The 13237-nt window shown below is 36.7% G+C and overlaps 1 protein-coding gene across 8 annotated transcripts in view; it reads right to left on the bottom strand.

Annotated features, from left to right (window-relative positions):
• USH2A (usherin) overlaps positions 1–13237 on the bottom strand; it is a 379301-nt gene that overhangs the window by 48149 nt on the left and 317915 nt on the right. For all 8 annotated transcript variants that reach the window (XM_027641249.1, XM_027641251.1, XM_027641252.1 and 5 more), the window contains 3 exons: positions 12070–12228; positions 11278–11440; positions 5170–5524 (listed from right to left, as the gene is read on the bottom strand). In XM_027641249.1, coding sequence (XP_027497050.1) covers positions 5170–5524; positions 11278–11440; positions 12070–12228 — 677 coding nt within the window. The remainder of the gene's footprint in view (positions 1–5169; positions 5525–11277; positions 11441–12069; positions 12229–13237) is intronic.

Below are 13237 nucleotides of genomic sequence, written 5' to 3'. Positions count from 1 at the left end.
TTTTTCTAGGCTTCAAGAGTTCACAATTGTTTGGTCCAATCAAATTTGGGAACACTGGAGAAGTTATCACCCATCAAGGTAATTACTTTCAAGTTGAAATAATTACTCCATCAATGTTAATGGTCTTTCAACTTCAATAAAGCACTCACCTGCCGATAATCACAGCTAACCTCTTGCTCTCATGCAATTCCCTCTCTATTTAGCAGGTTATATTACAGCCGTTAGAGTGGTCACTTGTCCTGAACAGCTGCTGAATTTCACTTTGATCGTCTGTGAACCATAAAAAAATTAGTCATCTGTGTATGATTTCCCCCTAACCCATAAGCCCTTGCAGAGCTAAGGAGATGATCTTTTGGTTGTATTAGGGCACTGCTGAGCAGCCATCTTGTTTCTGGTTGTGGCTACTTTCCACTCACTAACAGCAGCACAGTAGCCTAATTAACTTTTGCCCTCCACTGCCATTCACAGCTTTCATTCTTTGCTAAGTAGCACATCTTCTGAACTTCTGGCATGTGCAGAGATTCCTTCACTTACTGTAATCTTGTTTTCTTAGAGTGCAGTCCATTTCCCAGGCATCTGAAATAGGCATGCATAAAGAAGTTTCCCTGGTCCCTCTCCTTGGCATATTTATTCTTGTGGCTACAATCTTCAATTACTTCTTGCATAAGAAAGTTGCCATGTACATTCCTTTACACTGCATTAGTGAGTAATATTATGTACAAGGAAGTTACTATGTGGTATCTCATCTCTAATGCTGCCAAATGTTCACTGGTCTATATGAGCAGGCAGAAATGAAGGACCACACATTAATATATAATGTATTTCTAAATGTGACAAATAAAAAGAAACTAACTCCGGATGCATGATTCCAGATATCTGTAAAATCCTGCATAGGAGGCGTGTATATATGGCAGTACTGGCCACTCTAGATTATTTCTGATGCAATATTTTTGATATGAAGTTTTTCAATAAATAAGCTATATTTAATATTCTTACACAGGTTATATATTTGGTATACAAATTGCTGTCTGCTTATGACAACATAATCATGCAAGCCAAAACCTCATCCTCCTACCAGTCTTTATTTGCTACTCTGTAACACAGATTTCCCTAACACAGATGAAGTACCTGCCAAGAGGAGCTTGGTCAGTGTAGTTATATACCATCTCCCAAATAATGTAAGGGAAGCCAACATGTGCTCTCAACTGTTAGCATAGCTGCATCCAAACCAAAGGCTTTGCTGGTGCAGTGATAACAGCTATGAGATGTGTTAATTTTTTACATCCCAAGCTGGCATAGATATGCCAAAAAAAGCCTTTAATGATAAACTGAGAGACTCACACTGCAAAATACACTCTGAGAAGACCTGTATTTCTAGGTAGGCGCAGGTGCAGAATTTCCCAGGAATAAGGTCTATAATGCTTATAACTATCTCTTGCATCTTCTAACAAGCATATTGTACTTTCATCTACACTTTTCTGCGGTGAATTTAACACACTGAAACCTTAATTCTACATAATAATAATTGCGGGGCACTGCCCATAGCAGGCAGTTTTTCTTTTTAACCCTTATCTCTGGATGCTTTTCCCTCTCCAAGCACATTCTAACAGTTACATATTCTTCTTACATTTTTTACTCATCTTCTTGATTTTGAATTCTTCTGCTTATGATAAACAACCAAACAGTTGATATAATTGTCATGGGAAAAACAGCATTACACACCCCACAAAACATCTACTGAGAAATGTCCAAACCTACCCACGGTTTTACCTCACAGCAACCTTTGGAATATAACAGGTAAAGAACTGTGATGCTTTGATGCTGTTTGGCAGGCACTGGCTTTATAATGAAATCAGCTCTGGGTTCTATGTTCACAAGCTTAAGCCCTAAGTTCACAAGAGTGAGAAGCTTGCTTTGAAAATTTAGTCACTTTAGGCAGATTTCTGTAAATGAGAACTTACTGTCAATCCATTCCCCTATAAACACATCTGTCTTATGTTAATGCTGTCAAATAAGACACTAAATATCATTCTTGCTTTAGAGGGTAACAATGAACTGCAAAGACATTGTGGGAGACACTTGTATTGCTGTAACCAGTCTTGACTTGACTTTGCTCTGCAAATAAACCAGAATGTCAGTTTAATTTGCTGTCACCTAACATCTGTCACTACACTCCTGGTCAAACAAGCTAAGGAAATGGGTGACACTGCTCTTTAACTGTGAAGCATCAAAATGGCTCACTGTATGTCACTTGCTCCTAAGAGTGCAAGGAGATCCTCCTTTCATTTCATTGGCAGCAGCTCTTGCTCTTAGAATTGAGTTCCCATTTTCACCTCCACAGGCAGTGTAAAATTTCAAAGGGTCAGTGATAAGCAGCCACACCTTTGACGTATGAATTCAAATACATATTAATGCCCCTTAACTGGGGAGTGAATAGCTGCATTTTGGGAAGGTAGAGTAGGTAACCTGTCAAATTGTTTGAAAACCCAGAAGATGCTTCTCATTTGGCTCTGGAAATGGATGGAAACGAAGCTGTCAAACTAGAACGATCTGCAGGGACAACAGTGAAAGCTTAATTTGTATCCTGCAGTGTCACAAGGATTGTATTTCTACTTTAGGTTTCAGTCAAGCTTTATGTCCTGTGGCAGGCAAGCAGGGTGCAACCGACAAGCGCAAGGGTGGGATCAGTTACTGTGATTCTAGCACTGGTTTTTTGGTTTTTTTTCTGGAATAATCTAATGGGATAAGAATGGAGTCTAACAGATTAAATAAAGGACCGAACTCATTGTTCATTTAATACTTTAAGTCTTACTTGTAACATGGAAGCTCGTGTGAGAGAATGACTAATGGCATATCCCACGAGGGAGCTCCAATAGAGATGCTTTAGGAGATTAAATGATTTAGCCTAGTACCCCTGAAAGCTATATTTTAAAGGGGCAGAAGTTTAATCATTGGAATGCTAGTTCCTTCAATAAAATTACATTTTAATTAAAGTATCTCATTCACAAAGCTACAGTTAAGGGTATACCTGCAATTTCATGACAAAATTCTATTTTTAAGGGTTTATAACTTTGAAAGTTGGTGCCCAGGTTTTTGCCTGCTGGGATAATTGACCTAACCTCCTGAAGATATCTTTGATAACAGGACTCTTTGCACTTTATGTCAATAACTTTGATTCAAAGCTTCAGCTCTTCCGCTATATTCAGAAGAGGTAGGATTCAGATCTCAGGTCCTTGGTATAAATCAGAAACAACTCTACTGAGTTAAGGCAGCTGCAACAGCTTAAAGTGAGTGCAACTGACGGAGGAGATGTGCAGAAAGATTCATCCCTGAAGGGTAGTATAATATTTAAAATAAAAAAGGGTAGCAAAAATAATAATCGATACACGTTCATGACAAAGAACAGTAGAAAAACCATGCAAGTCAGCTTTGGTGCAATGCTAGTAGAACAGCTATACATAAGCTGACAGAATGTTATTTTGATTCAGGGTAATGTTTGGGGAAAAGAAAGGATTTTGGAGCCATGAAAATACTAATTCAGTAAATAATAGCTTGTTAATCTAGAAGGCTTTTAAACTGATGCTGTTGAAGAAACACACTGTGGCAACATTATTTAAAAGACCATTTTGGTAGGTTTTATTACCCACAGTACAACCATCTTGGACATTTTCTGTTGTTTTTGGCATGCTTAGAAGACATTGCAATGCATGACTGGCCAGGTCAATTCTGATGCTCAGCAACACATTGCATGCTGCTGAAGCAGAGTATTAGGAGAAGCCTTGTCATTTCACTGTTTTTAAAATCTTAGGTGTATCATCACAATTATGATTGTGATTATTTTTCTGAAAACAAGTTAAGGGAGCTAAGTAGCAAAATTCTACTGAAGTTCAATAACTCTAGAATACCAATCTACTTTTTAAAGCCTAGCATGCTGTGCAATGTGGATGTGACTGCTTCAGAAGGCAAAAGTCTATATTCCTATCATTCAGTTCAGGATCTGTTTTCTTTTTCAGAAAAAGATGTATAATAAACTTAATACATCTAGGCTTCCAGGAAGCCAGACACAAAACTGCTTTGGAACCATATGATAACAAGAGTGTGTAAGATTACTGAGCTGGAAACTTCTCCCACCATGTCATGTAGAGATCTGTCTGAGGAAGTTACTTAGAGGTTATTATTGGGTATTCCAGAGAAAGGTCTTTAGGATCCTACTAGCATGTCAACCAGATACTTTATAATTGGGATAATTAAGAATTTAGGGGTGTTCCAGTGTTATTCAATACAAACATAGACTATGAAGATAATTTAGGGAAAATTCTAGGTTTGTGAACTTGAGGTGGCACTGCTGAGGAAACCAAACTTTATTACAAACTCCTGAAGCGTTTTCTAAAATCTATTTTCAGAAGACAGCCAAGTATAGCAGTACTATCCTAATATACAGCTGTTCAAATCAACTACCTATAAGCTGTCTTGCTATAAAAACACTAGAATGTAATATATAACTGGGAGGAGCAGTGGTAAATGCACAAAACGTAACCATTTCTGTCACTGACTTACACAACATTGTTAGTCAGTTCACAAAACAGCCTGGTCTTTCCTGAGTCTATCCCTTCACATACTGAGCAGAAACAGGAAAAGAAAGGAAAGACATATCAGCAGTGCACATTTTAATATAAGTACATGCAGTGGAAATAAAAGCAGATCTGCTTTTATTACTGATAAATTATGAAGGGAACATGCAAATGCATTGCATATATGAACTACGTAATTACTAATTAATTCATTCACTTTATGATTCCAACCGAATTAAAAAAATAGAATTATATACAAGGAGGAGTGATATTGATGTTCTTTGTGCAGATCCTGTGACACTATTTGATGGTCAGACAAAAAGCTCAGGACAGTATTTTCAGAGTGAGGCTGAAAAAGGTAGATGTGCATAATTCCTCCAGACATGACACATCCATGCTTTTGAGTAATCTACTTGCCTCTACCAGAAATCCAGTATTAATGTGAAATGTTTCAGTCTCCACTGGGCAAAACACAAAATTTAAACCAATGATGCTACTGGCCACTTTTCTAATCAGTGTTAAGTGAGATTCTAAAATACAACAGAGAACAAAGCAGAGCAAAAATATCTTAAAACTGGTTTTGTGGTCCAGTTCTTACCATAACGGTTAGTGCAGTAACAGCTGGGGTGCTAAATGTCGGGTCGCTGCGTTTTTCCTGATAGACCACTCGATACAGGGATATAACACCATTGGGAGAGACAGGTTGGGTCCAGTTCAACCTCACTGAGTATGCACTTGTTGCTTGTGCCCAAGGGGCTCCCATGCCCCATGGGGAAGCCTCCAGAGTTTGGGTTGAAGCCCATAAGCTGTCCACTGACCCCACAGAATTTTGAGCTCTGGCACGATATTCATAGAGAGTAAAAGGCTGTAGGGCATCGGATGCATCAATAAACTCCAAAGCTCCTTCAGTCCAGATGAACAAAAGCAGCTCTTCTTGACTGCCCACAGGACGTCTGGAATAAAATAAAGAGCAAAGGGTTTAAATAAATAAATTCAAAAATAACTTTGCTAGTCCATAGCAGTAGATCCTGAAGTTCCAAATTCAGTCTGTATCTCAGAAAAAAACAAAACTTTTTTCCGTAAGTTACACACACACACAAGGAACTGCCTACCTATCTTTGCATCTTAAAAGCATTTCACTGAACTTGTGTTTTTGAGGCAACCAATTATTCTTCTTTATCTAGAAGAATACTATAAAACATGTCAAACAAGTATGCTGTCACTGTCCAGAGTACCAGAGTAACAACACAATAGCATATTGTCCTTCTAGGATAGAACACATCACAAATAAGACTTTCATAAATTACGTGAAATTTTAAATACGTATGTAGTTGCTAAGTAATGACTTGAATTGCAATATGGGTGCAAGTTTTCAACATTTCTGAAAATCAAACTATTTATGGAGGTACTCACCTCAGAATCCCTCATTTATGGAAAATTTACGACCAATTTACTGAGAAAAATATTACCTAGTGAACAAGGGATAAATATTCTATCATGCCCTCAAAAATAAAGCTGTGCACTTTCAAATTCTGGTTTGCTCACAATAAATATCCCATTTTTCTTGCAAATAGAATAAGTAATCCCTTGTGCATAGACTTAGCTGAATTTGCAGTTCCACCACAAAACCTCATTAAAATATCAGAAGTAGAGTTTTCTGTAATAAACTACATATTTTTTCCAATGCTGTTTTTGTTTAAAAATGCAAACTTAAGATATATGAGGACAATTCACTGTATAGGCTTTTGGCAAAATGGGGTTTTATTTTTGTACATATATATACATATATATATATATGTCTATGTATACACACACACACATTTGTACACATATATAAGTATATACAGAGTTATGACTACAGATGATCCTAAGCCCCTTTGTAATATGGCCTCTTCTACTATATAATTTACAACAGTTTTAATAAGCCAAGCACTCATCTTCAAAACAGAGTTATCAAATCAATTCTTTCACTTGGCATAAAAATGTTTGTGTGAAATTAAGTTGGTTACATTTAAACAGTGTGATAAATCTCAGTGACGGTTGTGCTGTACTGCACATGAATTTAAGTATTTCTCCTACTCTTCACAGAAACCTTGGCCTTTGCAGAATGTAAAAGCACTTTTGCCCTCCATGCCAAAACCAAAAAAACAAATTAGATTATATGCCACTTTTAGTGCAAGTAGGATAAATTTGCAGAAGTAAAATTGGTTTGTCTGGCTACTGGGTGTCATGTTAACTATACACACACAGAAGCTGAAGAACATTTCTTTGGCAAGGGAAAATCTATGTTTCAAAAAATTCTGTTGAATTTGATTTTGTTAGATCAAATCAGGAAATAATTTAAAAATTCAAATTGTAACAATTTTTTAGAACTGATAGTCTTAGCTGCTTGTTAGTCCCAGGTATTAACATGTAAATATGAAGACTATAACAAATGCATGTGTGTACACAGCTGCTTTTTCAGCCTTTCTGTATATGGACATAGAAGGCATTCACAAAGACATTACTTTCTTATATGAAGCTAAATAATTTTTGCTAAATTCTGAGATAAGCAGACTATATGGACACTGTTTTGTTTATAAGGGTTGAAGTGTGATTTTTTTTTTTTTAAATGAAGAGTTTTGAGGTACAATATCACTAGTGTAGTGAAATAGGCAAGTTGTGTGTTGATACTGAGGGCTGGTTGGCAGAACTGGGCGAAGAATGGCAAGTAGAAGAAGAAAGAAAGATTCCCTAGGAATTCTCAGTCTCTCTGTAAGAGCTGGGGTCCAAAAATTCCCATTGTCTCTAACATTCCACCAGCAGTTTTTAATACAATTTCCTGTACTCTATTATAAGGGCAAATTAAGACTTATGCAGAACTCTCCCCTGGATGCTGTTAACTGATGCAATGTAAGACACATAATTTTGAAACACTACATCTTCCTCCTGCACCTAAAAACACAGTCTTTTCTCTGTGTACTCAAAAACATGCCTAAAAAAACCTCTGTAAATATGGGAGAGTATGTTTTAGTGCAATTAAGTCACATTTAATATGTCTTGCTGACCGAGCAGTATGGCCCTTAAATGAATACACAAATTTATGTTTTATAAATATTCTAAACTCTGTGATAAACAGTTTTTTCCACACTGAAAGATCAAATATGCCACCAACTGTAAGCTCATCCACAGGCAAATCTGTACAATGTAGCCTGGTTAAGTATTTAGATCTTATTACTGCTGAATATTTAATGAATGAAACTTATGGTTAGGTAAATGGTCCCATCTGTAGTGCTAAAAACCAGAATATCTTCATGTATGAATAAACTTTGAACAGAAGTGGTTGAACAGTCTGTAATCATTTCAATCGTCTTAAGATTTAAGATTCAGCTGCTCATTTAACTGGAAGTATTTCTTATGTACAATGAGCTGCAAAGGAGAATAACATTTCCAAGAGCTGGAAGCTGCCTCTTAATCTGCATAGTCTGATTTGCTGCTTACATTCATTTAAAAGATGCTCAGATAGTTATTTTTATAAGGGCAAATTCTCCCTGCCCCACTGCCAATCTGAGCAGGATGACATGAGAAGGAGAACAGGATCTTCTTTGTGACAGCTAACTACAGAGCTGCACACCAAGGACTGCAGCGACGCCGACTGCAACGCTCACCCCTCAGCCTCCTCACATGAGAGGAGACAGTGAATCCCTGAGGTCTCGCAGGTCAAACCAGAATTATTCTTCACAAGTTTACCTTCTGCCATACAACAAAACTACACGTTTTAGCAGTGCCTGCTGCTTTCCTTACCAGAGTGAGTTATTTCTAGGAACACTGGTAAGTCTTGGGGTGAAATTCAAGTGACTGGGGAAACACACTGTCAAACGTGGTGGAACAACGCAACAGCAGCAATGTCCCCCCTCTACAGTTTCACATTTAATTAAACAAAGAAGCCTCACTGATTACTCATATAAATCTATACTAATGTAGCTTTTATGTTTTGGGGTACATTTTTTTAGTATAAGTTTTGATGTAAAAAAATGAACAAAAGGAATTATTGCATGTAATATGCTAGTTTAGATTGGGTATTTTATCAGTTACAGGCATAAATGAAACCCTTCAGGAGTCCTGTATTCAATGACATAGGCATCCATAGGGATTCTTATATTAAACCATCTAGTAACATATGTTCCTTGGAAGCTGTTTTGGGTGCAATTCATGGTTAAGGATATACAGTTAAGCAATGAATTACTCATAAAGAGTCAGTATAGAAGCCTGTTGCAAGTCACAACAGTCAACAGCCACTGAGACATGTCTTCTGTCTTAAACTGCCAGTTGATTTTTCTGCTACACTTTCACCATCAGGACTACTCAGCTAATGACAGCTACATTTCAATCTCACAAATACATACTAAATAATATAATTTTATTGGGTATGACATAGACAGTTTGACAGAAATTCAGACTCTCCTTTAAGAAAGTTACAAACAAAAATACTTAAAATTTTACAGGCACTATTTTTTAAGAGCCATCTCCTGTGCCTCCTACACAGTTAATGCTGGTGGTCAACAGAGAGCAGTTCCATTAACTGATGTGACTTATATCTCATTAAGATACAGCAAGAAATACATCACCTATTTCCATAATACTATTTTTCCAGACTAGCGACTTCGTGGTTGTCACAGAGATGTTATGTCATAGAAATGGGAAAAGAAGTAGATTAGGTGGTTATCTCATGAACCAGATCTTGTCTCATTCACAATCTCTTCTAAGTTGTGGTCCTTGGCAGAAAAGTTTAAAAGCCTCAGATATGTGTTTAAAACTGCTATATTAATCAAAAATAAAATGTCACCATCTCTTTTCTCATAAAATAACATTTTAATTTTTTGGTTTCTAGCAAAATGGCTGCAAAGTTGTGAGTGTTTTTATATGCTAGAGGAAAGAAAGAGTCCTGCCATTTTAAGGCAAAGTCTGTGTGTGAACACACACTAGCTCCCCAAGCATTCCAGGTTTTGAGTTAAATGAATTTATTTTGGTGGTGATGCAGTAAGGAAGAGGAACATGAAGAAGAAGAAATTACATGCCATAACCTCCCATAGAAATACTGCAGTCTTGCTGCTATAACAATGTAAGGCTATGTGTGGCTACAAAATGAAAAAGAACTATGTGCTTACATCCCATTTCTGATTTTTTTGCAGCTATCTGAGAAAGATTTGATATTGTTGTTGTCTAAGCACATTTAAACTTCAGCTGAAATAACTGCCAAGTGATTCATGCCTATGTAGGTGAATATACCGATTGTATCTGGAGCCCCAGTGCGCCATTTTCATTTCACTTTAAATAAAAAACAAAATGTATCTATGTCAGTCAGTGCCCTTCTGCTGTACTCAGAGGTATCAAACAGGCTACAATTATGATTGTGAAGTGATTGTGTCACATTGGAGGAAGGTTTATTGCTTTTGAGTCTGCTAGGCAGTAACACATTCTGTTTCATATTACTCTTTATATCATTGTTTGGCTGTGACTAGAATAATCAAATGCCATCAAATGCTGTCAAATTCAATTTACAGTATTTTTCACTGAAGCAGGCTTTCTGCATTATATTTCCTGTTTTCCCTTTCTATGGTTGCCATGGAATAGCAGCGGTAATCATCAGCTTTATTTACAAAACCAACAGACTGAAGACATGTCTTGGGCTATAACACACACTTTATTCCTCTTTATGCAGGGGAGGGACTTGGGTGTCTTGATCAGATAATTAAAAAAAAGGCACACAAAAGGATATTTCAAGACAGCAGGAATTTTTGGAGACTACTAACATGTTTAAGGCAAAAATGAATTTATAATAATTATCACTGAGGATTCCAAACAGTAATTTGATTCCATGTCTTCTCAGTCACACCTCTAATGTGATAAAAAGTCCCAAATTCTTTGTGGAATGCTAAGATCAGCCCAGCATGTGTTTGCCACACATACTTAGAGCTGGAAAAACCATGAACTTCAGTGTTTAAATTCTTCTCCAATATATGGCTCGAATTTTATATTCTCTGACTCCTGAAGCTATTCAAGAAGGTTGCTTCAGCGAGCTTTTAACAAAGGGTCAATGGGCACAGTAGACATTGGCACTCTACTAGTTTAATACTGCCCTAAACACAGCTATCTAGACAGAAAAATCTTCAGATAGACCTTAGGAAACTCCTCATAGGAAGTGAGGATGTGTCAGTCAACAACCTAGACAGGGCAGAGGAATACAAACACCAAGGAATATAAACAGGTACAGTGTAATCACTGACTTATTTACAAGCAGGAACATAAACTGGAAAATTGACCTGTTTTAGGAATCTAGATACCTTTTTCTGCTTTTAAAAGTCTCAGAAATGGTGAATTACTCCTGTTTTCGTTCCAAAATTCTCAACTGTCTATCAGAGAGGATTGAAGTTTGTGCCTAGTAGTTTGGGTAAACACAGTATGAGTATTTGTCTTATAAATTTTTTGTAAGGTTTTTTGTTCCTTTGAATTTTTAAAAAACATAATTTCACATGCTTTTTGTTATTTGCAGTTCAGGAAAGTGATTGTTTTCTGAGCTCATACTCTCAACTTGGCCATTGATAGATCATAATCAATACATATTTTTTCATATACTTCTACATCTTTTTCACCTCCTAGTATATCAAGGAATAAAGAAAGGAACCATTAAGTAAGACTAAGAATCTGAGGTGATAAAGTCATTTACCTGTAAATAAAGTAGTTAGTAATGATGCCATTTGGTTTCTTAGGTGGTGTCCATTTCAGTTCTATGAGTGCAGATCCGATTGCTTTAACAATAGGTGGGCTCAATTCTCTAGGAGGTGCTTCAGCAGTTCTTGAATATATTTGACCACCCACTCCACAGCCACCTACAAAAACAGAAGTTTGCATAGTGATGGGAGCTTTGTCCTCAAGAACAAAAAAAAAATACAATGAAAGCAAATGAATGTCAAATAAAGAAGCTCATGATGAAATGGTGCCTTATTTCACCTCATTTCATTTTTAAATACTTATTTAAATTACCACAGCTCTACTGATGAATTACTCTTGATTTTCACCAGGGCAGGTGAGGAGCATATTGGTTAGAAAACGTCATTTTAGAAATACTTATTTCAACAGGATTTGAAAATTTCCATTAAATTCAAGGAATTTTGCAATTTTTGGGCTCCTCTCTCCTGTCTTCTTGCTGGTGAGTAGTTACATAACTGATTCAGTTCTGTATATCCATTTTCAAAAATTTTTAAGTTGCTTGTAAAGCGCTTTTAATAAAGCGGCACATATAACCTGAAATACACTTTTTAAATCTCCATTTAAAATATCTGTGATATATCATGGAGAAATATCTAATGCTTTATCCAGTGCTGGGCTTTCTTTTTACTGGGCAAACATTTGACTCTAATATAAAAATAAGATTTCATCTGTTTTGCTGAGTTGAAACCATCTGGAAAATCTCCATTCCCTTCCAGTCACGTAGATGATTCTTTTAAAAATGTCTTACCATTCTGGCATGCTTGTATTCTTATCTCATACAGAGTGTAGGGATCTAGGCCATCCACAAAGGCAAAATGTGCACGTCCTACTGGCTTCACCAGTAGAGCAGGACTGCTCGCATTTAGCAAGATGTTGTATTCCAAAGGCACATTGACAATGAATATCCCTGTTGTGAAACAGAGAAGAACTGGTGATTATCTGAAATACTAACAACAGTGCAGGACAACTTCAAAGAGTCATTCATCATATGCAATTTTAAATGTAAGCCCCCCCTGGAGGTTTTCCTACTGCCTCTCTTGAAAACTACAATCATTTAAACATAAACTGAAACAGATCCATCTGCAGATTATAACTGGAAGACAGACATTACAGTTCTTAGTTAAAAACCAAAATTCAATTCAGTCAATGTGTGTGTTGCAATTGCTACTTCTGGGAAGAGTGACCTTATGACTTGGAACCAGGTAGCTTTTATTTATTTTGGACGAGCAACAGCTATCAAGCACTGCTGTTTGAATAGTCATATGATCAAAAAAGGGAATTGCAACCATTCAGCAAATTATCCCTTTTTAGTCCAAGAGCAGTAGCTGAGTGTAGGTTCTTAGCCTGCTTCACCAGTAAAGTACAATACAATAGCTTGAGCCAAGAAACATGTAATTTTAACTGATGTAAACACAAACTGTTTTTGTTAAAAAAACCCTCAGTTTTTACTATTTCAATTCAAACATTTTCCCCATCTATTCCTATTCCAATGCTGTCAGTTCGTAATTTTCCAGTTTCATTGAGAAGCTGAAAAAACTTTCTTCAGAAGAACAAGCTAAGCCATATGCCATCCCATCAGAATGATTCCTGGATCTTCTCTTGTCTTCTTCCACATGTCTTTAGGGTTTTGGTTGGTTGGGTTGGGTTGGGTTGTTTGGTTTTTTTTTGTAATTAGGAAGTGGCCTGTAGGGTTTTTATTTTTTGTCCACTCTAGACTGCTCTACTCAGACAGCATCAATTTCATAAAGCCAAGAGAATGACCAAACAAGAGTGCCTGTTATATGTGTTTCCTTCATTCTGCAGTCATGTAAGGAACAGTCTTAAGAAAAAACAAAATACAAACTAGACAAGGTTGCCTTCTGAAATGAGTCAAGATGTATCTGATTAGTAAAGGCACATTTCTCTTTACACATAAC

The sequence above is a fragment of the Corapipo altera genome, unplaced genomic scaffold (genome assembly GCF_003945725.1).
Source record: "Corapipo altera isolate COAL_440 unplaced genomic scaffold, ASM394572v1 48b, whole genome shotgun sequence".
Taxonomy (NCBI): Eukaryota; Metazoa; Chordata; class Aves; order Passeriformes; family Pipridae; genus Corapipo; species Corapipo altera.
Note: the sequence above shows the minus strand (reverse complement) of the source record. Positions and strands in the feature narration are given on the sequence as shown.